Source organism: Elaeis guineensis, chromosome 8 (assembly GCF_000442705.2).
Source record: "Elaeis guineensis isolate ETL-2024a chromosome 8, EG11, whole genome shotgun sequence".
Taxonomy (NCBI): Eukaryota; Viridiplantae; Streptophyta; class Magnoliopsida; order Arecales; family Arecaceae; genus Elaeis; species Elaeis guineensis.
This window is the reverse complement of record NC_026000.2, coordinates 2272328-2293722: the sequence shown is the minus strand read 5'-3', so window position 1 is coordinate 2293722 and position 21395 is coordinate 2272328. Positions and strand designations below refer to the sequence as shown.

Below are 21395 nucleotides of genomic sequence, written 5' to 3'. Positions count from 1 at the left end.
ACCCATGGGGCCGCTCATGGTGGTCACATATCTCGTGGGGCCCATGTCGTAGTTGACGGGTTGAAGACTTGGGGTGCAAGTTTTGAACGGTGGATTTTCGTTCCATCGCGTGAAGCTCACGTGGCGGCGTATAGCACCGATACTGCAGCATTCTTTCCAAAAAGGAACGGGGTGCATTCGATCTACGGCGCATCTCCGATCTATCCATTTCTGATCTCTTCCCAAAATTCTGGTCCCGATAGCCATCACGCCTCCTCTCCCTCCCTACCCCAAGTCAAAACCCAGTCCGAAGCTCCTTCTCCTCCCTCCGCCATGGCCTCCCTCTTTAGGGTTCGCCGCCCGGGGGAGGGGGGATCGGGAGGGAAGATACTCCGCGGCCGGCGAGCGCCGCCGCCGGCCTCCCCTTACGCTCGCCGGGAGAACCCTCCACCATCTTCTGCTGCTGCGTCCCCCGCCCTATCTCGAAGCCCTAGGTGGTTCCAGGGCCTCATCTGGGGCGCCGGCAAGCTGATTTCCACTGCGTTTCGCTCCGAAGGCAGCTCGTCTTCTTCGTCTTCTGGTTATTCTTCGGATGAAGAAATTAGTTTGAGCTCCGGTGAGTTACTTGTCTTTTTCCCTGGTTTGATTTCTCGGTCCTAATATTGTTTAGAGATATATTTCCGATTTTTTTAGTTAGCTTCTTTTTTCCCGGTGTCTTTGCTTTTTGTGTACGAGGTTGTTTTTCTTGAATTTTTTTTTTCATTAATAAGAGAATGAAAAGGTTACAGGAATCAAAAGTCTGCTATGGCGATTTTTCTAGAATTTTCTGTTTATTAGTTTCTTTATAGTGGAAAATTTGCTACAGAAAGGCATTACTTGATTTTTGTTTTTTCGAATTTTGTAATGGATTTTCCATTTAGGTCTGTTGCAGGCTATATGTACAGGAGGTTGTTTTGTTCCGTCTGTGTTGACTTTTAGAGCCTTTCATAGTTTGATGGTTCTGTAAATACTTTACTTGCTTGGCTACTCGAGAATTTTCCTGTAAAGTTATATTTGGATTTTGCCACCTTTCATGCTGTTCCTGGAATAGTCTGCTCTCCCTATTAATCACGTTGATGTGAACGAGAATCTCTAAAGCTTTTTAGACTATCTGGTTGCTTAGTATTTAGACACGCATTCTGAAATATGAATGAGAAAAAAAAATATAGATAGAGGTTGGTGGGGGTGGGATTAAAGACTGGAACCAATGGACTCAATTAGGTGGTCTGTTTTTTTTTCCCCCTCCTGTTTGAGTATGCTATTCTTGAGGTCTTGTGAAACTGAACCAGGTGAATGGGTTGGTGGGCTTGGAGTTATTTTGAAACCATATCTAGTGTTCATCTACATGCTTCTAATTCATATGCTCTGCAAAAATATTGCTCAGATTCAAATGCTTCCCTCTACTTGGAACTAATGGAATTCTACTATAAAACCCAAAGTACCTTAATACGTGAGGTCTACTTCGTATTGCTAACTCCAGCAATGGTGAGAGATCAAAAGAGTATGTTTTAAAACTCAAAACACTGTCAAGTGCATCCACATGTTTCTAATATTCATACATATTTACTAAGTACAACTCAAGTTTGCATGCCTCACTTTATGTGATCCTTAACAATTCAAATTCTAATGGAAAAACCTTCAAATGCCTTGATAAGTCACTTAAATTGGGATGCCTACTAGAGATGATAACTTTTGCAATAAAGACTAAAAGCTAACCACCTTTTCATCCTTTTAGTAGTTGCTATCTAGCTAAAATCAACATGAAAATTCCAAAAATACACCTAAACAAATAAAATAATAACCCAGAGTTCCTTCTACTCCTATAACAGCCTTGTTTTATACTATGATCTTCCGATTTGTTTCATTTGTTGTGCTCTTTTTTCAAAGCCTCCATCATAGAGACTAGAGAGAACCCTCCTAGCCGGCTAAATCAACAGAAAAACAACACAAAACATAAAATTGAAAAATTTACTACATAATCCCTAGATTACTTTCTTAATTACATCAGATTTTTGCATTAACAGCTTATGATTATTGCCACATGATGGTTACTTGGTTCAAACTACCATGAAGAGGACTTATCATGGAATCTAAATCTTTAGATAATACTTTTGCTCACTGAAATTGAATATCCACCATTAAATCTTGATTTTTTTCCTTACCTTATATTTTATTTCATTAAAACCATGCGCCACCAGTCTTCCATCCATCCAACCCATAGTAAAATGAGAGTATCAAGTTCCTTGCTTTTCATCCTATAGGATGGACATTCAGTATTTTGTTGCTTAGTCCTATAAAAAAACTGAGTTATCTCACATAAAAAAATCAACTCCAATATTAAATCTTGCATGATGTGGGGATCATGATACCACAAAACTGCCAGCTGTTTGTGTATCGTATGTGCGATTGTTTTTCATTTCTTCAGTTATGTATTGGGAAGTAGACTCCCCTTCTCATATGGTTGTTACCTCCTTTGTTGCATCATCTTTAAATCCATGAGGAAGAGATCTCAACTAGAAAGTGGATAGATGACTTATTGTATCCCTGGCCATTGATCTTCACATTGGACTTCAAGAGGGTGACATTTCTCTGAGTTATGTAGTATTTCATTGAAGACTGCAGCTTAAAAATACAATTCAGATCTTCAAGTCTTTTACTTGCATGTGAGAGTTATGTTGCTAATCTGCAGAGAGGGTATCATGCAGACTTATTTGTCTCTTTAACCTTGGTTTTATAGTTTTACTGACTCAAAGGCAATGAGGCTGTAACTTCTCTAATGTTCATCCTTTCTGCTTCATTGGGAAATCTTAAGTGTATGTAATGGTATAGCATCTGTTTTTCTGTATTTCATTTGCAGTAACAGACCTGAACTTTGATGCCCCGAACTCTTTAACTGACCTAACAGAGATTTTCATCTCATACTGTCGAATATGGAACTTATTTCTGTAAGATGATGTTATTTGGGTAAAAATTCCGTTATATTCAATTGTTATTGAGCAGGGAATGACTGATCTTATTTGTTGGTGCAGATGACAAGGAAGATGTTGATGCCTCTTCCAAACATCTTCATGAATTAAAACAGGTAACCTAATGATTTAAAAAAAAAAACTTGTATCAGTATGTTTGTCTTGTCCATTTTTTGTTTATTGATCCATCTGATCTTGGTCCATGTTTCCAAATGGAAAATAAGGGGACCTTATGCTGTGAAGACCATTGTATGTTACTTTTTAGTTACTGATTTACAAATGTCATTGTATGTGACCATTTGATAAAATGAAGTTAGCAAGTACTGCTGGCTATACTCCTAGACTTTGTCTTATTAGTAAGAAGAACTTGTGAGATTCTTTAAATTTGCATATTGATCAAAACCTTTTTTTTAATGACTGATTAGGGAGGAAATAGACCAAATTCAATCAGGGATTGCATGCACGGGTCACAAGCAGTTGTCTCAAGAAGCAAATCGAAACTTCTTATTGAGCAGTTGCTTATGCAGGAGACCTTCACAAGGTAGTTTAGAACATGATCATTTTTCTAATTTTATCTGGTTTAGATTCATGCTAGGTCTGTCTTCACTTTGCTGCATAAAAAGTGTTATGCCGTGACCAAGTAGGAATGCAAAATATTTGGGAAGCCCTTCAAGTTCCTCTTCACCCCCATAGAAGATATTTGCAAGTATTATTGCTTTGTGGATCAGTTTCTCTTTCTCTTCTCTCCTAATTTTGTGGGTAATTTCTTACATATATACCATGAAATTTTTGCAACTATTAGGTGCAGAAGATGGTGAAAAGCTATAAATCTGTCATTTAGCTGCATTGTGTGTATTTTTGATATGATCTGTTAGGAGTCAATGCTTGGTGACTTGAGAGGAAAAAAAGAGTACAGCTAATTCAAAATTAATAAGATAATAAGATGGGTCCTATCTGATTTTAGATAGTATATGCAGAAGATGCACAAAAATACTGGAAGCATAAATATACACTATGATATCTACTGTGAAGTTATAAATTTCTGGCTGTAATCTCATATTTGCTTCCCAGGGATGAATGCAACAGACTTACAGAAATAATACAGTCACGAGTTATAGAGTCCCCATTTACAGAAGTTGTTGAGGATGGAACGCAGAAGGAAACTTCAAACAGGGTTCCTGGTAGTGCTATTGCATTTGCAGGAGCTTGGCGATCCTTGAATCAGAATAACAAACTACTTGAATCGGTTCAATATTCTGCTAGTAAGCTGAATGCCTTTTCTCCTGGGTCTTCTGCTGTCCAAGCATGTACACCTGATCTTCATGACACAGCTATTATGGAGGCCAAGAAATGGCTAGAGGAGAAAAAGCTGGTATCAAATTCAAAACATGATCCTGATTGTGGACCTTGCACTTTGAATACCGATATGCTTCAATATGTCAGTATTGCTTTCTATTTTTTCCTCAATTTGCTTTTTTGTTTTTTTTTTCTTTTGGTGTGTGTGTGTGTGTTTGAAGATCCATCCAAGAATAATTAATTGTTCTGCTCTTCTGTTTATTTGAATATGTAATGTGAAAGTGCTTCACCGACATGAACTTGGATGGTTGGTTCTTGATTTCTAATGGCTATCACATGGGTTGGGGAAGTTTGGTGGCTAGTTTGGGATCCCCACCTGGGTGAAACCCATGTGAGCCAATCCTTTTAATTGTCACCGTAAACATAGACTGGTTTGTCAAACATGTGACGAAAAGATGCTCATGTAATTTTGTCAGAGCTTCTCATTTCCATGAGTATGTTGAATGTTTATCAAGTCATAATACATTAGTGTTATACCATGGATAAGGATGTGATGTTAACAATCATAAGCTATAGATTTTACGATCTGCTGGTATATGCTATATGTATCCAGTAGATGGAATATCATGTAATTAATATTCAACAAGAACAAGGGAAAAGGGAAAAAAGAACTTATTGGTTGTTACTCTCTCTCTCTGACTCTCTGTGTGTGTGTGTATTTTTATTGGAGGGGGGTTCCTGTTGTTCCTGTGATTTTAACTTTTATTGGATATCTTTTTGCGAAGTTTTTTTTTTTTTCCCTGTGAACTGTGTTGTATCTTGTTTTGTGATCATCAACAAGATTATCTTCATTTTGAGACATAATCAAGAAGCCTAAATACCTCTTTATATTTAGTACCTTACTAAATCCTGCATGCTTTTTCCCATCTTGTAAACATAGATTTATTCGAGAAATTCATAAGTCCATCCAGGTTCTTTTAGGTCTTCCCACCAAGTGTTAGCCTCTTCACTTAAAAGGTCTTCAACATGTCTTGCATATGATTATACTATTCTGTTTGTTATCAATCACTTATTCATCATTAATAAATTCCAAGCTTCTTTAAGCATATGCAACATGTCCTGCTTAAGAGCCTCATCTTTGCAATGCATATTATGTGTATCTACGCTCCCGACATGCCATCTTTAAGCCTTGGCAATTCTTTTAGTTAATTGTAAATGAACTCGATACTCTCATTAATGCCTTTTTCTTTTTTTGAATGTTTTCTTGGTCCATGTGATTCAGTGTTAGCATGTGTTGGAGTAGCAATATAATATTACAATGGTATACTTTTAGCTTTCAAACTCTCCAAGTATTGAAAGAATGTCTCCTCATGGAGTTCGCAAAAGCTTTCTTGGAAATTTGTATGCTAGGGCAGAAAACCTTCGATCCAATTGTGGTTTGGGAACATAACATGTCCACATATTATATGCTGAAAAGTGAAAACTAAAGATTGTATAATTTGGAAAATTCTCATGGCTCATCAAATGGACCATAGTTTATGAATCGTAGATCCTTATATGGATGTGGCTTTCTGATTTTTGTGGAAAAAAAATGAAGAAGAAATGAGAGCTTGATGGATGTCGATCGAGGATGGTTGCCAAAAGCTGTCATTAGATCTTTTGCCGCCTACTTTGGTTTATGTTTATAATATCCTAGAGCTGTAGATAGTGGTCTTTGTTTTCATTAATGTGTGGTCCATTAGATTTGTCTTTTTTGATTTATTCTTCAATCCTTGGATCAGCAAAATGAGAATTCTTGGTATACCTGTCCATGATATTATCAGCAAAGTATTTTCTTTGCTAGGATTATTCAATTATAAGACTGACTGGTCCCCTCGAATTTGTGTCAAAAAAAATGCTTCTTGTCCCTTTTTGTCTCAGGATTAATGCATTTTGTCCTTGAATGTTTAACTATTTATTTATGTATTTATTTTTCAACCTTTGTTCCTTATGGGAACTCAGAATGGTATCTTGACAAAAAATCCACATCTTGATACTTACTAATTTAAAGTCTAGCGATGTAGTACTGTTGTCGAACAACCTTTTGAAGTTCATTATAATTTTGGCATCTATAACTTGATGCAGTACTGGAAAATTTTGAGACAACCAAGATTGTTATGAATAATGATCTTGTCTCAAGCATAGTTACATATCAGATTACAGGATTTATTGTGAAAGATAGATCTTACCATTACTATAATCATAACCATGAAGGGCAACCACTAGTTTTACCACAACTTTTTTATTTTTTTATTTTTTTTCCTGATAACTTATGTATATGTTACTTTGGCTCATCCCTTCCTCTGTTAGGGACCTTTGAGATAGATTTTTATACCTGTTACCTATGGTTCTTATGGAGTCTTTGCTGCACATGTTTCTAGCATCTCTTAATTGGTTTTCTTTAGTTTGTCCTCATTTCATGCCACTCCTATGCTTCATGTAGCATGATCATATGTTATTTTTCTTTTTCCTAGTTTTATTACATATCCATCTGGCATTTTCATTTTTGCCATATCCTTCTTGTTTGTTCAAAACTTTGGACCAAATATATAAAATTAAGGAGAAAAAAAGCTGACAAGGTCTATAACATTTGGTCACGCTACTAAACTGGTCTTTAGCTGAATTGCATATGCTGCATTTCGCATGTTCCTCATGCTGCTGAAGTTATCTTCTTGGGGCAGTTAATAGAAAGGATGAGCAGCTGCTTGTGCTTTTTATGCAATTTGTAGTTCTACTATAACTCTACAAGGGTCAGAGATACGTATCGCATTCTTTTTGAATTGTTTGGGCTGTGTGATTTGTTCTGACCTGGTTTACAAGTCCCTTTTTTTTTTTTTTTATAGACTACATCAACTTGGTCATTGAAGTGACTGCTTTTCCAACAAATTTTGGAAATATTTTGTAAATTGACTGAGAACAAGTTATTTGCAAAAGTTATGCCAGATTCAGGTGACAATCAGCATATGTTAATTGGTTTATGGAATTTATCTTTCCCTTATAATTTTCAGTTCCATATAAGGTAGAAATGTGCTATGTTTTTCCCCATAATTTGTAGTTCCATGTTGGCAGAAAACTGGTTTAATAAGTTGTGCTAGTGGGACTATTTGGTAACTGGGAGACAGACACTACACCAGTAAATATCGAAAATCCTTTTCTTGTTTTCAACACAGCATCACCATTCTCCTTCTATTCTGATAGGGATGTATGTTTCCTTGCATGCATAATATGTTTTTCCTTTTTGGTCGATCAGGATAGTATTTCCCTTAGTCTGACTTGGTTTGTTGGGTCTCTTAACATCAATTGAAATTAAATTTCTGAATAGCTCTATTCTTGACAACATTGTTGCCCTGTTGGTAATTTTTTTATGTCAGTGGTTTTACTGTCTGTTTGAATAAGTTTTCTTCACAGTGTCTGCTTGATTTTGGACTCCTTGTTGAAGAGTTTCTTCTGTCAGATGTAACTACAGTTCTTATAGATCTGTAAAAGGCATGTGATATGAACAAGAGGCCACCTATTTCAACACGAAACTGTTTGACTAATGAGATTACATTGTGTAAATGCTGTATACCCTCTCAAGGTTTTATTTTATCATGGAGTTGTGATTATTGGGTATTCATGCTTATATAAAGTTTGTTTCTTTTTTTTTTTTTTTTTTTGTTGTTGTTGTTTAAAATTGCATGTTACTGATGTTGAGTTTCTTGAGCATTAAATTTTGTCTCACCTCTAATTTTCTCTGCAGGGAATTGAAAGTGAGTCAAGCTCACCTGTAGATTTAGCTAAATTGTACATGCGTTCCTTGCCTCCATGGCAATCTCCATCCTTAAGTAGTACTGGGTTTAAGACCCCACCACCCTGTCGGATGCATCTTTACAAGGATGAACCCACATGTGCAACTTTAAATCATTCCTGGTCCTCATCCAAGGTATTTTGTATAGGTCATTTGTGGAAAATATGAAAGATGGTTTCCTTTTTTGTTACTGTACAATTGTTATCATGTATGGCAAACCATTTGGTGCACTGCATATGGTAATTCTATTTGTTAGCATAAATGGAGTGAAAGTGACTAACTGATATTTAGGAGAATAAGGGCTACTGATATGAGTTTGGATAAGACCCAAAACTTTAGTGCAAATAAGGAGTTTTATTTCATATTACAGACTCAAGTAAGGACTAGAGACTGTTGAAGTTAAATTGCTCTGATTGAACCTAAAACTCTAGTGTGAACTAGGTTAATGATGAATCACTTAAGGTGATCAATAATAAAATAAGCCGAGCTCGAGCAGGCTGGCTCATCTCAAGCTCGGCTCAGTGATTTGCAATGTTAGCTTGTAACTTGGCTCAAGCTCATCAAAATCTGGAGTTAACCAGATTGAGCTTGGCTTGTAAAAAATCAAGCTAGCTCAAGCTCAGCTTGTTGTGCTAGTTTAAGCTGTCACTTCAATTATTACTTAGAAAGAAGCAATCATGAGTGTGGAGAATCATGCCAAGATGCTGCCAAAGGGGAAGGGAAAGCAGATGGTGAAGTTGGTACTACCATTGCTGTTGGTGCAGATGAAGGGTAGGAGGTGAAGTCAGAAATGTTGCTGTGAATTGTGGAGGGCTGCCAGTGGTTGTGGGTGCCATTACGGAATGAGATGAAACAAAGCAAGATAGAGGTGAGGAGAAGTCGGGAGATGTGGGACGGGGGGCAGTTGTGGTTGTGGGGTTAAGGCGGGGTGAAGGGGGCAGGTGAAGAAAGGGGGAGACAAGATTAGAAAAGGATAGGATTTGGGCGTAGGAGAGTGGAGAGGTGAGATAAAATGAGAGGAGTTGCAAGGGGGACAAGTTGGCTGCTGGAGAGATCAGGAGCAAGAGACAGGATCAGGAGAACAAGACATGTGATTTGAGCACTGATCTGGGTTTTCATAGAAGGCTAGAGACTCTGCTACCTTATAGATTCCCTACGACTTGGAAGCTTGGTCCATCTTCATCCGTTAGATCATATTCTGACTGCTGGACCAAATTAACAAATATTTAAATCAACCACTAGATTGAGATTGAAAGGCTGTTGTAGTTACTATATTTTTAATAAAACATTATAAATGTTGTGTTTACATATTATGTACGTATGTATATACATGATTGTATGTATCCTTGAGCTAGTTCGAGCTGAACACAGGCAAATGGGGTCTCACTTATACTTGTTTTGTTGATATTTCAAGCTCAGAACCATTGCTTGTGTTTGGCTTGTTTACTGTTCGAATGAGTCCAATTCGAGCTGAATTACAAGCTGTCTAATAGCTAAAAAACATCTCATCTTTTCTATCAAAATTAATATATTAAATTTGTCTCAGCAAGATCAACAGCAAGCCACACTTCTCCTGGTATGTGAATTAATATATGATGTCTCTTCTAGTCTGCATATCAGTCTGAATATCTTTTCCAATAGACAGTGTTTTTAACTTAGAATATGGCTTCCATATGCATCCTATATGATGCCGATTTGTCATGTTCCAATTTGCCTCAAACATGTATGCAGGTTTTAAAAAGGGGCTCTCTTTCTACTGGATTATGGGACACCCTTGATGAAACTCGCAGAGTTCGTCTGAAGTCAACAGATGATATATGGGAGATTCCTAAGTTTAAACAAACTGATTCATCTGCAAGAATGTTTGAAAAGGAAAACTCTAAGATCACATCAGGAGATGACATGAGAGATCGCGAAGTTCCAGGAACAGGCTTTTCAAATTCTTCAGAACCTACAGAGGTTTCCAATGCATCTCCAAAATCGTCTGCAGAGTTGAATGCTGAATATCTTTGTTCAAATGGAGCCCTCAAATTAACTGACCAACAGGCTGGTGAAGTAAACCCTCTCAGGGAAACAGGCAATGTATCTTCGACCAATACAGTTTCAGAGCCTGAAGAAGCTCCTCATGCAGTGCAACTGACCGATAAAAGTTCACTGCCAGATACTAATTTGTTGATGTCTGTCAATTCAGTAATAGAGAGTGAGCCCAAGTCTCCTAATCATAATGTTCTGAATTTAGAAGAGAATAAGGTAACCTACGTTTTCAGCATTGGTTCTGCTAGATTGCATTTCTTTTAAACTTCTGTTTCTATTTTATTTAACTTATTCAATAAGGGCAAATCTTTTGTAATATTTGACTGGTTTATTCTTTATGTCAGGAGGATGGGACAGAACTTTTGCAAAATGAGGTTCAAGATGGCACTGTTGATGTTCTGCGTGAATCTCTTAATTCAGCTTCCAAATCAGTGGATCATGGCGGTAATTTCTTATTCTGTCTGTGGGCTTTTATTGGATTTTTAGCTTTTTCAAAAGTTTGGTTCCATGATACCAAGCATCAGCTACTTTTATTTATCAATATAGAATGATCTTTAAATTCAGGCAATTCCTTATCTGAAGCAAAATTCATGACATCAGAAGGCATCAAGGCTGCAGCACCAAGGTTAGTTACTTCATGCATGAACCATCATTGCGATCAAAATTTCCAATGGTGTCTTGACTTAAATGCTACCTATACACAATACGAGAAGATTAGGGCCTTTTTTACTTTTGTCCTCATGATCTTGATACATGAAATACCAGATCGGCCTTAGGCTGCAAACAATTCAAATTAGTATAAAGAAGTCCAAAATAAGCCCATTGATTGGACTGGTTACCTTTGGTTTGGAATGGCTTTATCAGTGAATATGGCCTCTAATAGATTGCACATTGATTGCTGCCTGTATTTATGGTGCAATGGCTTTTATCAATTTATGTCATGCTGTTTGACAATTCTAGCAAATATGCAATGATAAAGTATAAAGAATGATCCTTGAATATGCTTTATGAGCTTCATTAGGAAATGTTGGTCAAGTGAATAAGGTTTTGATTGCTTTTTTTTTTTTTTTGAATAAAAATTCAGATATAGGTATAGCCTCATAAATGGTTATGTAACTGAAAAAAGGGTTAGCCTCATAAATGGTTAGGTAACTGATTAAAAAAAAAAATGTTGTAAAGCAGCTTGAAGGATTTGTGAGTTGTTTTATTTAAGGAATTAATTTACACTTGCTGGTCTTCGTTAGTGTTGGTCATCTCATGAACCATGATATTTGGGTCACATTGAAGGTGTTGATCTTGAACCTGCTAATGATGATGGATGTGATTTGAAGATTGCATCCAATGCTAATTAGTTGATTGCTGGCCTCTGCCAGTCTCATTTTAATATCACTATGACCTTGTGCCATTAGCATCCAAGCATATTTTTCAGCAAAGGCTTTTAGAGCAAATTTTCTGGAGATGTGAATTCAGCCTACTCATGCTCATAAACTCAAGATTATCATTTCACTTTAATAAGTGAGTACAATTTGCAGTTCTTTATACCACTTATTTAGAATATTGATATTTTCTATGAAATTAAGTAATAATTAATAAAGTGATGAAATTTTGGAATGCTTCCAGGTGAAAAACTTTAAGTCCATTTTTGATTATTAGTAATAGTACTAAAGCCAACACTTTTGTTCGGGCAGTCATGTTTGGGATTATAGACTTCATGAACATGAAATGAAAATAGTAGTTATAAGAATGCTAAGATTGGATGTATAAATAGGAAGTCCAAACGCCTAGCTAAGTTTTTCTGCAACCTATCTATTGATGAGCACCCTTCCCTGTTTATTACCAAAAGGAAATTGTCTATGGAACTTATGGTTATGAAGTGGTTATTTATTGGTCATCCTTTTTTTTTTTCTCTTCCAGGGCTGAAGTTTATTTAGAGAGTTTTCTTGTTTTATGCTGCTTTGGGACTGTTGTAGAAATGCAACTCAATAGGATCAAATTCATTTTTGACCCTCTTTTTTGAATATCAAATAGGCAATGGTTTTAAAATTTGTTGCAAAGAATTAATTGTGCATGCTTTCTATGTCTTGTTTTTAGCTTTGTTACAATATTTTATCCTTTTCTTTGTCTAAATTTCCACCTCTTCTTTCCCTAGTTTACATTCGCAACTTATGAGTTCAGTAAGTTATCAGAGCATTCCAGTTGACCACTGGAATTCTTGAAGATTTGTTGATGAGAAGAACCTGATAAGAAAGACATGGGATTGAGCCACCTGATTGTTGATTTTAGTTTTATGCTAAGTAGGCAAGATCTTGACACGTGTGATGCACGTGGTGTTTTCAAAAAGGAGCATTTGTTGGATGGCTGTGATCCCATTGATCAAGATTGTTTCAAGTAGGTTTGATAAATGTTTTCTTAGACTGAAGAGACAGAACTTGTGGATGGAGGTTCACAGGAGGTTGCGTTATATAGTGGAGGTTTGATAGGCAATATGTTTTTAATGTAGTTAGTCCATTAATATCATAACTTCAGATTCTGTGCATTTTCTTGAGTTGGGGATAGTAGATCATATTTTATGTTCATCCGCATGCTAAACTTGACATTTTCTATGTTTATTCTTTAACACTTCCGAATGTCGTTACCTTCAACTGCAGTACTGCTGATGGTGCCAACAATCTTGATAATAATCACATTTACAGCACACAGACAGTTCCCGAGATTTTGGGCATATTAGAAGCCAATGATGCTCCTCAACCGAATAGGGATCCATGCCTCAAAGAAACACATTCCATCGCTGGTATGTTGAACATTACAGTTTGCTTACACTTATCTGACATTATCTGCATTTACTGTTATTTTTCCGCCTTCACATATCATGACATTCACAGGCCTAATGCTAAGAAAATGATGCTGCTGATGTGAATCTTTAGGAGTTGATATTATGAGATCTTTTATACTTGAAGCCTGCTTGGATGACCAATTAGTATAATTGAAGATTACTCCCATAGTAGTGAGATTCACATTAGATGAGGAAGTGCTGGGAAAGTAGTATTGGCTAATCAAGGGGTTCATGGATTCTCTGATCCGAGATGGTACCAAAAATCATCCACTGAGGTGGTTTTCAGTACCCTAAGTATCTCAGATTCTCAGGTTTGTGGGATGAGTAGGATTCACTGGTCCTCCAACTTCTTCCGCTACAATCCCTTGGCCATTTGAAAAACTATGTCATGGGAGGTACAAGCAGACATGGCAAACTGGTTGTCCAGACAGCCACTCAGCTGTATGATGGTAATATGACTTCATGTAATTTGTCCAACAATGATCTTTTTAAGATGTTGGCACTTACCTAAGAAGTGGAGCATCTCATATGTTTCAAGTGGCAGTGCTAGTAGTATACGACCTGTTACCTTTGTTTGTTGTTGCTCAGAAAGGATCATATGCAGGTTCCACAGAAATTCTATGGTGATTCGCTTGTAAGTTTCTTTGTACTGGATGAGCACTTATGCATGTGCTTACTTTGTCTGTTTGGTGAGGTACTTTTAGATGGACCACTAGAACGTGAACATGTTGCCTGATTCTATTTCTGACGTTATTCCTTTATTGAGTATATTGCCTTATTCTATTTCCGAAGTTGTTCTTCTATTGAGTAATTCAAGTATTCGACATACATATATCTACACAATGGATAACAGCCAGTATTCTTGAAGTCATGCTTTAATTTGATGGCCAGCATATATAGACTATTCAATCATTCCAAAGAGTCCTTTCTTGACACAATTTTATTGTTCCATAGCTGAACCCATTTTGATTAGAAAGAACTGGGATGACGATAATCATTATCTATACCTAACTCGTCGAATCAAAGATGTTCGATACATGATGCTTCCAATGAACAGATTCTTGGGTAGTGCCAAGTAAAGATAGTGGTGCGGAGGAGCATCATTATCTTTTGTACCAAATGGGATTTCACCAAAACATAATTTGTTGGGCGAAGCTAATGCTGTCATTGCTTGACCTTGTTTATAACCAGTAAAGCTTGTCCTATTTCAGGTCTTTAGGTGCCTCAAAATTCTTGTTACCACTTCTATACCAGTCATTCTTGCTCCCAAGCTCTATTTTGTGGTCTACAATGATAGGCATTGAAGTGGTCATATCTACCATGTATAATGTTAAAGGCCTAGGTTCTGGATGCTGTTGGAATGGGCCCACACACAAGGTGAGTTTTATAGTAAAAAAGGTTACGGCTCTGCCTCTTTAGTTCTGTCCTAGAGTCCAAGTCGCACAAGTATCATCACAACTATCTGATTGTTCTTTTCTTCACCACCCCCCCACAAACCCAACTTTTTTTTTTTTTGGTGGGATAACCTTATCTTGTATTGCTGTCTGATACTCATCACAACCATGGTTATCTTGTGTTGTCATACCTTAGTAGTCTTATCTCCTATTGGACAAAGCTGGTGCGTGTCACATGCCAAATACTAGAGATAAAATTAGTGTTTTTGAGGTGTTTGCATGTTACAATTGGATGGGCTTGAAAACAAGGTTTTTAGAGTTAGGAGTGAGCTAGTTGAAGATTAGGTTAGAGCAAAACATTTGAGAGAACCTCTGCTTTAGATTTTTTAGGCATTGAATTGAAACTAATGGTGAGGTGACTTCTCATTGAAAGTTATTTGGTATTGAACAGAAACCATCGGTGAACTGATGAAACCAATGGCATTGTCTTGTTCACTATATTTAAGTTACAGAATTAACATGAAACTTCATGTTCATAATGTTTCCATACGGATTAATATTTTTTAATTTGCTTTGATTTTTTAATTAAAATTTTTTGATGCTTTTGGCTTAACATTCACTCTGATCTCGTCTCAAACCATACACAGGACACTTCATTTTCTGTTCTTTTAATTTTTTTAACATTTTGGAGTGTCGGCAATAGGCACTTGTGTGTGAAAAGAGAGGCTAATTATGGTGAGCTTACAACAATCCTTTATTAACATGTGCATAATTCTAGATTTTTGGTTTAGGGACACTGTAATGCTAGAAATGAGATTTCATTCATCAACCAATTCGGGTACCAAGCAGTGAAAGCCTAAAAGTGTCTGAACACCTGCAATGATGTATCACAACTTCTTTTTCTTTTTGTGTCAAGATGAAGCACAAATTCATTTGACAAAAGCACCATTAATTAGTAAAATGCGGTATTGTATGTAATTGACACATGCACACATAAGTGATTATTTTTGTACTTTTAAAAAAGTGACCTTGATTAGGTTTTGTGAAGGTCATTGAACACTTGGGAAAACCTGTTATACTTGGCATCCTACAAAGGATCTATGTAACACAGTTGCTGAAGTTTCTGAGAGAAAACCAGCAAATAAATTTCTTCCTCTCGTGTATGCATTACATGAGAAATTCATACCAATCATGAAGCATCAGGGAAAAGAAGACCCGCTTACCTTATGCCTTGGTATTCTGTCCAAGATAAAAAGAATCACGTGAAATTTGGCTGCCAGGCTTCTCTGTGGTTGCCACACAGGAAAAAAAACAGAGAGAGAGAGTTGTGCCTTTTTATGTTGTGCTTCTTCAAGTTGATTCTTTTGATGTGCCTCAATGCTTATATTGCAAATTAGCTAGAGGAGGATGGCATATTATGGGTCTAACGTTGCAAGAATCATCTTGTCACTTTTAGAGATTGAATTGATTTACTCTCCTAATGTCTGCAACCATCAAATCTTGCTCTCTTTCATCTAACCTTAATTTGTCATGAGATATTACTGAGTCTTGATTCGGTATTGATATGCTACAATACGCCTGGTACCGGACGGTATGCACTGGTACAATGAACCTTGATACAATCTTTAAAACAAGTGTTGCTGTTGAGATCACAGGATTAGAGAAACAAATAGCAGGAAGAGGAAATAAAAGTAGAGGGGATTCAAAATACTTCATGAAGTTGAAGTGAACACAACCCTGCCCAAAAGCACTTCCTCAACTCTTTATAAGGCTTCATAGCTCCCTGTTTAGGTAAATGCTTTTATTTGCATTGAGAAACATGGGCCAATATAGACTGTTGATACAGAGAACCTATGCACATGGTCTAACACTTAAGTTTAAGAACTTAGGAAAAAAAAACTGGAAACAGATAAGCATACTAGAAGAATCATATCAATACTTCGAGTTTGAAAAAATGATGCAAGCTGAAAAGCTAACTAGTCTTAGAAAAGTGCACTTTTAATGGAGATCTTGTGTGTTTTAGCGAAGTTATCCTATATATTCTTTTGACTATTTTTCTCAAGCATCTTGCATTGTTATTTTAGAAGAAAAAGACGTTTTTCCTTTGGAATTGGAATAAGTATTTCCAGACAGGCATCCTAGTTTGTAGGATGAATCATGGCATACTGGCATGTCAGAAACGGTTATTGCAGATGTTTATGAAATTTATGAGAGCATGATTTTGGAGGAGCAGGTGACATGGTAGAATGTTGTTGCATCCTGCCAATTCAGTAGCGGCTTGCTGCATGGATGCCATAACTTGGCAGGGGATTATGATTGTACTTGTATCGGATTGTTATGATCATGCTGTATCTTTTATTGCCATATGCTCTCTCTCTTTCTCTCTCTCTCTCTCTCTGTTTGTAGCTTTCAATTAAGATAAATAGAACAATCTAGATCTTTGCTTATATTTTGCTTTTGTTATTTGATACTCAACAGATTCAAGGCCACTGGCTGTGAATCCTCAGATACAGAACGAAGCAAATGGATCAAAGCATAAAATTTCTGCCACTAGGTAATCTTTAGTGAAGAAACCGTGTGTGACCGCCATCTTTGTTATTTTGCCACTCACTCTGCTCTTCCCACAGATTGGTTTTGTTGCTCAGTTCACCTGCAGAATCTAACGCCATTTCGGATCTTGAAACCTTCAGCAAGGGAGACCACTGTGGTACCAACTCCAATGGTGAGCCAGCTACTGCAGGCATCTCTGAGGGAACTCGCGAGCTTCAAAACGAGACTGCCACTGACGTCTCCGCTGGTCATGATTCCAACAGTGTTGCAGGCAAATCAAAGAATGGTACAAGGATGAAGTCAATTGAGCGGATGCTGACTCGCAGTCGGGCAGGCAGTAGTGGCCGCACGCGGAATGCAGTGGCCAAGGCAAAAAGAGGAAGAGGGGCAAAGTGAGAAGTGGCAGCTCGAAGCCACATTGTATAGTAGTTGGCTTGAAAGGGGTGTAGCATGAATAGCTTGCAGTTTCAATTTATTAGTATCCATCATCAAGGTTGGGTGAAATACCACAATGTATATCCATGAGATGAGACGTGCATGTTGTACCATTTTCAATTTCTATTAATTAACAGAGCAAGATTGAGGTTCATCCTTTTGGTTCTGTGATATCTGCTGTAGTTCTCCTGTTTCTGACTGCAATCAATCTATATACTGCAACATTTATTTTGTTTACCTCCTAGTCTTCATTTTTTTTGTACTTCTATTGACATAACTTCCTAATAAACTACTTTAAATGCTTTGCTTTAATGATCTCTTTTGGAGTTTTGATTTGGTCAAGTTTTTCGCACTGGGTCAGAGGCCAAAATGCAAGTATTAGAAATACGATATCAGGGTGCACGCCTTTCTGCGGATGAATAATCTTACAGCAAAGGTATAGACTCCCCATATAGGCCGCCTGACCCAGTGGTGTGCCCTCTAGAGTGTGTTGCGGTTTGGCTTTTATAAATCCACCGGCAGCTTTCGTATTCGGACTATAGTCTTCAACTGTTTGACCTGTTCTCCACTATTTACAGTGTTTTTTCTTTTTGGCTATGAACGAGTGCACTTCTTTTTAACCAAAAGCCCTGCTATTTGAAATGTGAATTATCTATTGCACATCTGTTACTGGTTTATAACTTGAGACCCGGAGTCAGCCCAACCTGAGGCACAGTAGCTGAACAGAATGGTCTTAACTCTATGTTGGGTGCTCCAACAGCATCTCAACTAAAAGTACAACATTGAACCAGCTCCCAAATGTGTTGGCAGACAACAGGACTCACAGCATGACCATACAGGTCCATACATCCAGTATTCTGCCTTGGCCTGATCAGACGAAAGCATGGATCATGCCTAAAAAGCAAATATGATCTTACGGACAATTCATCCCTTTACACTTCACAGCTTCAATCCTTCATCAGAGGGGATCATGTCTCTCTACAGAGCGGTCATAACAGATTTCACACCCAACCAGCGTAGCCTGTGACAGGGTATTATCTTCCACATATATCTCAACATTACAAATGAAAGCTCTCCTCAAAAATCAGAGCAAGGCGAAGGCATTTCTTATGGCCTATGGCAGTCATCAGCCTGGTCTTTTCATCTCCACAAATTATTTATCATAACACTCAGCAATCGAATTTTAAAATTGGCTGATAATTCCAGATCCAAATGCTTCTTCACACAGGGAAACTGTTGCGGTATTTCAGACCGAGAGATTAAACCAAAAGGAACCAGCTATCAGGCAACCGGTGGGCAAGTCATCAACAAATCAAGGGTTTGGCCTAAAATGACATCTTTTAGAAGGATAAGGCATCAATGCGTCAAAAACTGAAAAACTCCTGTGGCATCTTCATGCTTCAATCATAGGTTCAGGGCCAGAGGAGTCTGAAAGGCTGCCGCGTGCACTGCTAGAATGACGCACAGAATTGAAGAGGATGTCCTTAATAACCTATAGCAGATGAATGAAAACACAGATTAGACAGGAAAAATCTGACACAATCATTTCCAACAAGGACACTCACCTGTGACATAAGACCATGCACTTGCTCAACAGTAATTTTCGAGCTATCACGGGTTGTCTTTGCCAGCTGAGATTCTTCATGCTGCCCATGTTATTAAAAAAAAAAAAAAATGCAAACTGTATTTCAGATTGGGATACCAAGCAAATGATAAAAGATGCCTTATAAACCTTTGGAGAATAAAGGACCACATAAGAAGAATATAAGCATTCACAATTTATTGTAACATCTTATGAAGTGTAGAGGTAATTTGCAGTACTTTAACTCTATACAAAGACAATATGTTGACTATAGGAGTGCATAATATCAATATAGCTCTTGAACTGGGTGACCACTGAAGTAGCGTAGGTTCGTCTATTGAGTCATTAAACCAAGTACAAGGCCCTTTCCCTGTGTGTTGTTCCTTCTTCGAAGGAGTGGCAGCAGGTCTGATTGGGTCTGATCTGATCTTAATCTAAATATTAGAATACAAATTTGCTCATAATGAAAGACACAAATTATATTCTTAGAAATTCAATTCAGGTCAAAACCTTGAACGTTAAACCACCATGTATGTTGCCAATATTAGAGGGCACAAAAACATATGCAGGTGGAATGTGTGATGAAGCTGGCCTGTTCGAACATTAAGATTAAGATTTGGTAATTGGATCTTCCATCATACTAGGATTTGGATGCTACATGTCATTATTGGATTAGGACTGGAGGAAGGCTTGAAGAGTGATTTCCTGTTCCAGTTTTGGATGGACCAAACAAGTTTCAGTTTCAGCAATTTCAATAATTTCAGCCTAATTTTGGCTGATTCATTCATTAAAAAAATAAAAAATATCAAGCAACTAGTTAAGAATCTCAGAGCGAGTAATAAGTCAAGAAAACTGTTAGGATTTGACGCCTCGAGATTCAGCCCATATTGAGCTCACAGCGAGGTTCGCGGCGAAAAACGGAGTCCAACGAGACCAAGATCATCCGAAACGGAGCTCGGATGAAGGAGATACAAGCTTTTGAAGTCGGCACGAAACTCGAGGCGGCGGAGGACCGCCGGCGGCGGGCAGCAGCGGCGCGGCCGCAGGCGGCGGGGCGCGGGACGCACGACCTAGACGGGCGCACGGCCCAGGCAGGCGCGCGGCCCAGCCCGTGCCCGGGGCCGCGCGAAAAGCCCAGGCAACCTGCTTGGCCCTTAACACCGGTCCACCATGGACCGAGCGGTCCACGACTGGGCCTGTGGACCGCATGGGCATTTCCCACGAGTTTCTCGCGGTCCACGTCACTATTCCGTGGACCGGAGCGCGATCGGAGGGCCCAAGTGACTCCCGGTCTTGATCCGACGGTCTGGGACATGATTTGGGTTGATTAAGGACTTCTAAACCTAATCTAAGTCATGTTTAACCCTTTTAAAGGGGCCTGTGACGAACAGAGAGAGAGAGGTGTGGTTCGTTTTCTCAGCCGCACAGAACCCAAGAAGAGAGAAGAGAGAGGCGGAAGCGCTGAGAGACAAGGAGCAAGAGGCTCCTGGACAGCGGTCGCTAGGCACTTCAGGGGTTCAGGGGGTCTTCCAAGAGAGAGAGAGCTTTTGTGAGGAGAACTTCTAATGAGAGAGAATTGGGTGTACAAAGGTTGAGGGTGAGATCTCCTCTTGTAAAATTTCTTTTTCATAGTGAAGTTTGCATGCCCCATGGAGGCGAGCCCTTTTGTGGCTGATCCACATATTTTGATTATTTTTTCTTTTTGTTTTGTTTCTTCTTTCTTCCTGCTGCATCGCGTGGTACTGAAAAGGTCTTGAAAGGTAATGTCCAGACCAGACATCCACCCAACAAGTGGTATCAGAGCAAGACGGTACAAAGACGCAGATTGCAGCGATGGTGAGCAAGACTGAAGATGGAGAAGACAGGAACAATCAAGATGGAAATCAACAAGTTTGATGGTAAGAACAATTTCTCCTTGTGGCAGGCAAGAGTGAAGGACGTGCTCATCCAACAGGGATTGATCGATGCTCTCTTGTGCGATGAGAAGCCGACCACCATGGAGGTGCGGGATTGAAAACGGCTACAGATGCAGGCGGTGAGTACCATCCGCATGTACCTGACGGATGAGGTGGTGATCCATGTGCTAAGCGAGACTTCCCCGACGGTGCTGTGGTCGAAGCTCGAGTTGTACATGGTGAAGTCTCTCACCAATACTCTTTTCCTCTGGAGACAGTTCTACCAACTGCGGATGACTGAGGGACAAAACGTGCAGAAGCATCTAAGCCACTTCCAGAAGATCCTCATCGACCTCCTCAGCGTTGGTGAGAATGTTGAGGAGAAGACCAGGATGCTGGTTTTGCTGACGTCGCTTTCCCTTTCATACGAGTCCTTGATGACTACTCTTCTAGTGAAGAAGAGCACTATCAAGATGGACGAAGTCACCGCAGCGATACTCCAGAACGAGATTCTCAGGAGGGAGAACCCAGCTTCGAGCTTAGGTGACGATAGCTCAGCTTTGATG

General features: G+C 38.5%; 1 protein-coding gene and 1 long non-coding RNA gene across 6 annotated transcripts; one reads left to right on the top strand and one right to left on the bottom strand.

Moving 5' to 3' along the window:
• The first annotated feature begins 161 nt into the window (after positions 1–161).
• LOC105050806 (uncharacterized) lies at positions 162–17506 on the top strand. Of its 5 annotated transcripts, none has more exons than XM_010930969.4 (11): positions 163–595; positions 3048–3100; positions 3410–3525; positions 4056–4356; positions 8059–8241; positions 9838–10356; positions 10485–10584; positions 10705–10765; positions 12789–12931; positions 16846–16921; positions 16995–17506. In XM_010930969.4, the coding sequence occupies exons 1-11, from the start codon at positions 313–315 to the stop codon at positions 17311–17313; spliced, it is 2154 nt and encodes a 717-aa protein (XP_010929271.1). In that variant the 5' UTR covers positions 163–312; the 3' UTR covers positions 17314–17506. The 5 variants fall into 5 exon arrangements, with proteins under 5 accessions (XP_010929273.1, XP_010929271.1, XP_010929267.1 ...); XM_010930965.3 differs by having other exon boundaries at positions 4056–4422; XM_010930967.4 differs by having other exon boundaries at positions 164–595; positions 4056–4422; positions 17013–17506.
• Positions 17507–17985: 479 nt separating this feature from the next.
• LOC140851049 (uncharacterized) lies at positions 17986–21306 on the bottom strand. Its single transcript, XR_012133841.1, has 2 exons — positions 18918–21306; positions 17986–18844 (listed from the first exon to the last, which is right to left on the bottom strand). It is a non-coding gene; the product is annotated as an uncharacterized lncRNA (long non-coding RNA).
• Between the last annotated feature and the right edge of the window lie 89 nt (positions 21307–21395).

Bases quoted from the DNA above. Each gene is read 5' to 3' on its own strand.
- LOC105050806 (XM_010930965.3), top strand. From the start codon at position 313: ATGGCCTCCCTCTTTAGGGTTCGCCGCCCGGGGGAGGGGGGATCGGGA. The intron at 3,526-4,055 runs GTAGTTTAGAAC...TTTGCTTCCCAG, and splicing joins ATGCAGGAGACCTTCACAAG to GGATGAATGCAACAGACTTA. The intron at 8,242-9,837 runs GTATTTTGTATA...ACATGTATGCAG, and splicing joins ATTCCTGGTCCTCATCCAAG to GTTTTAAAAAGGGGCTCTCT.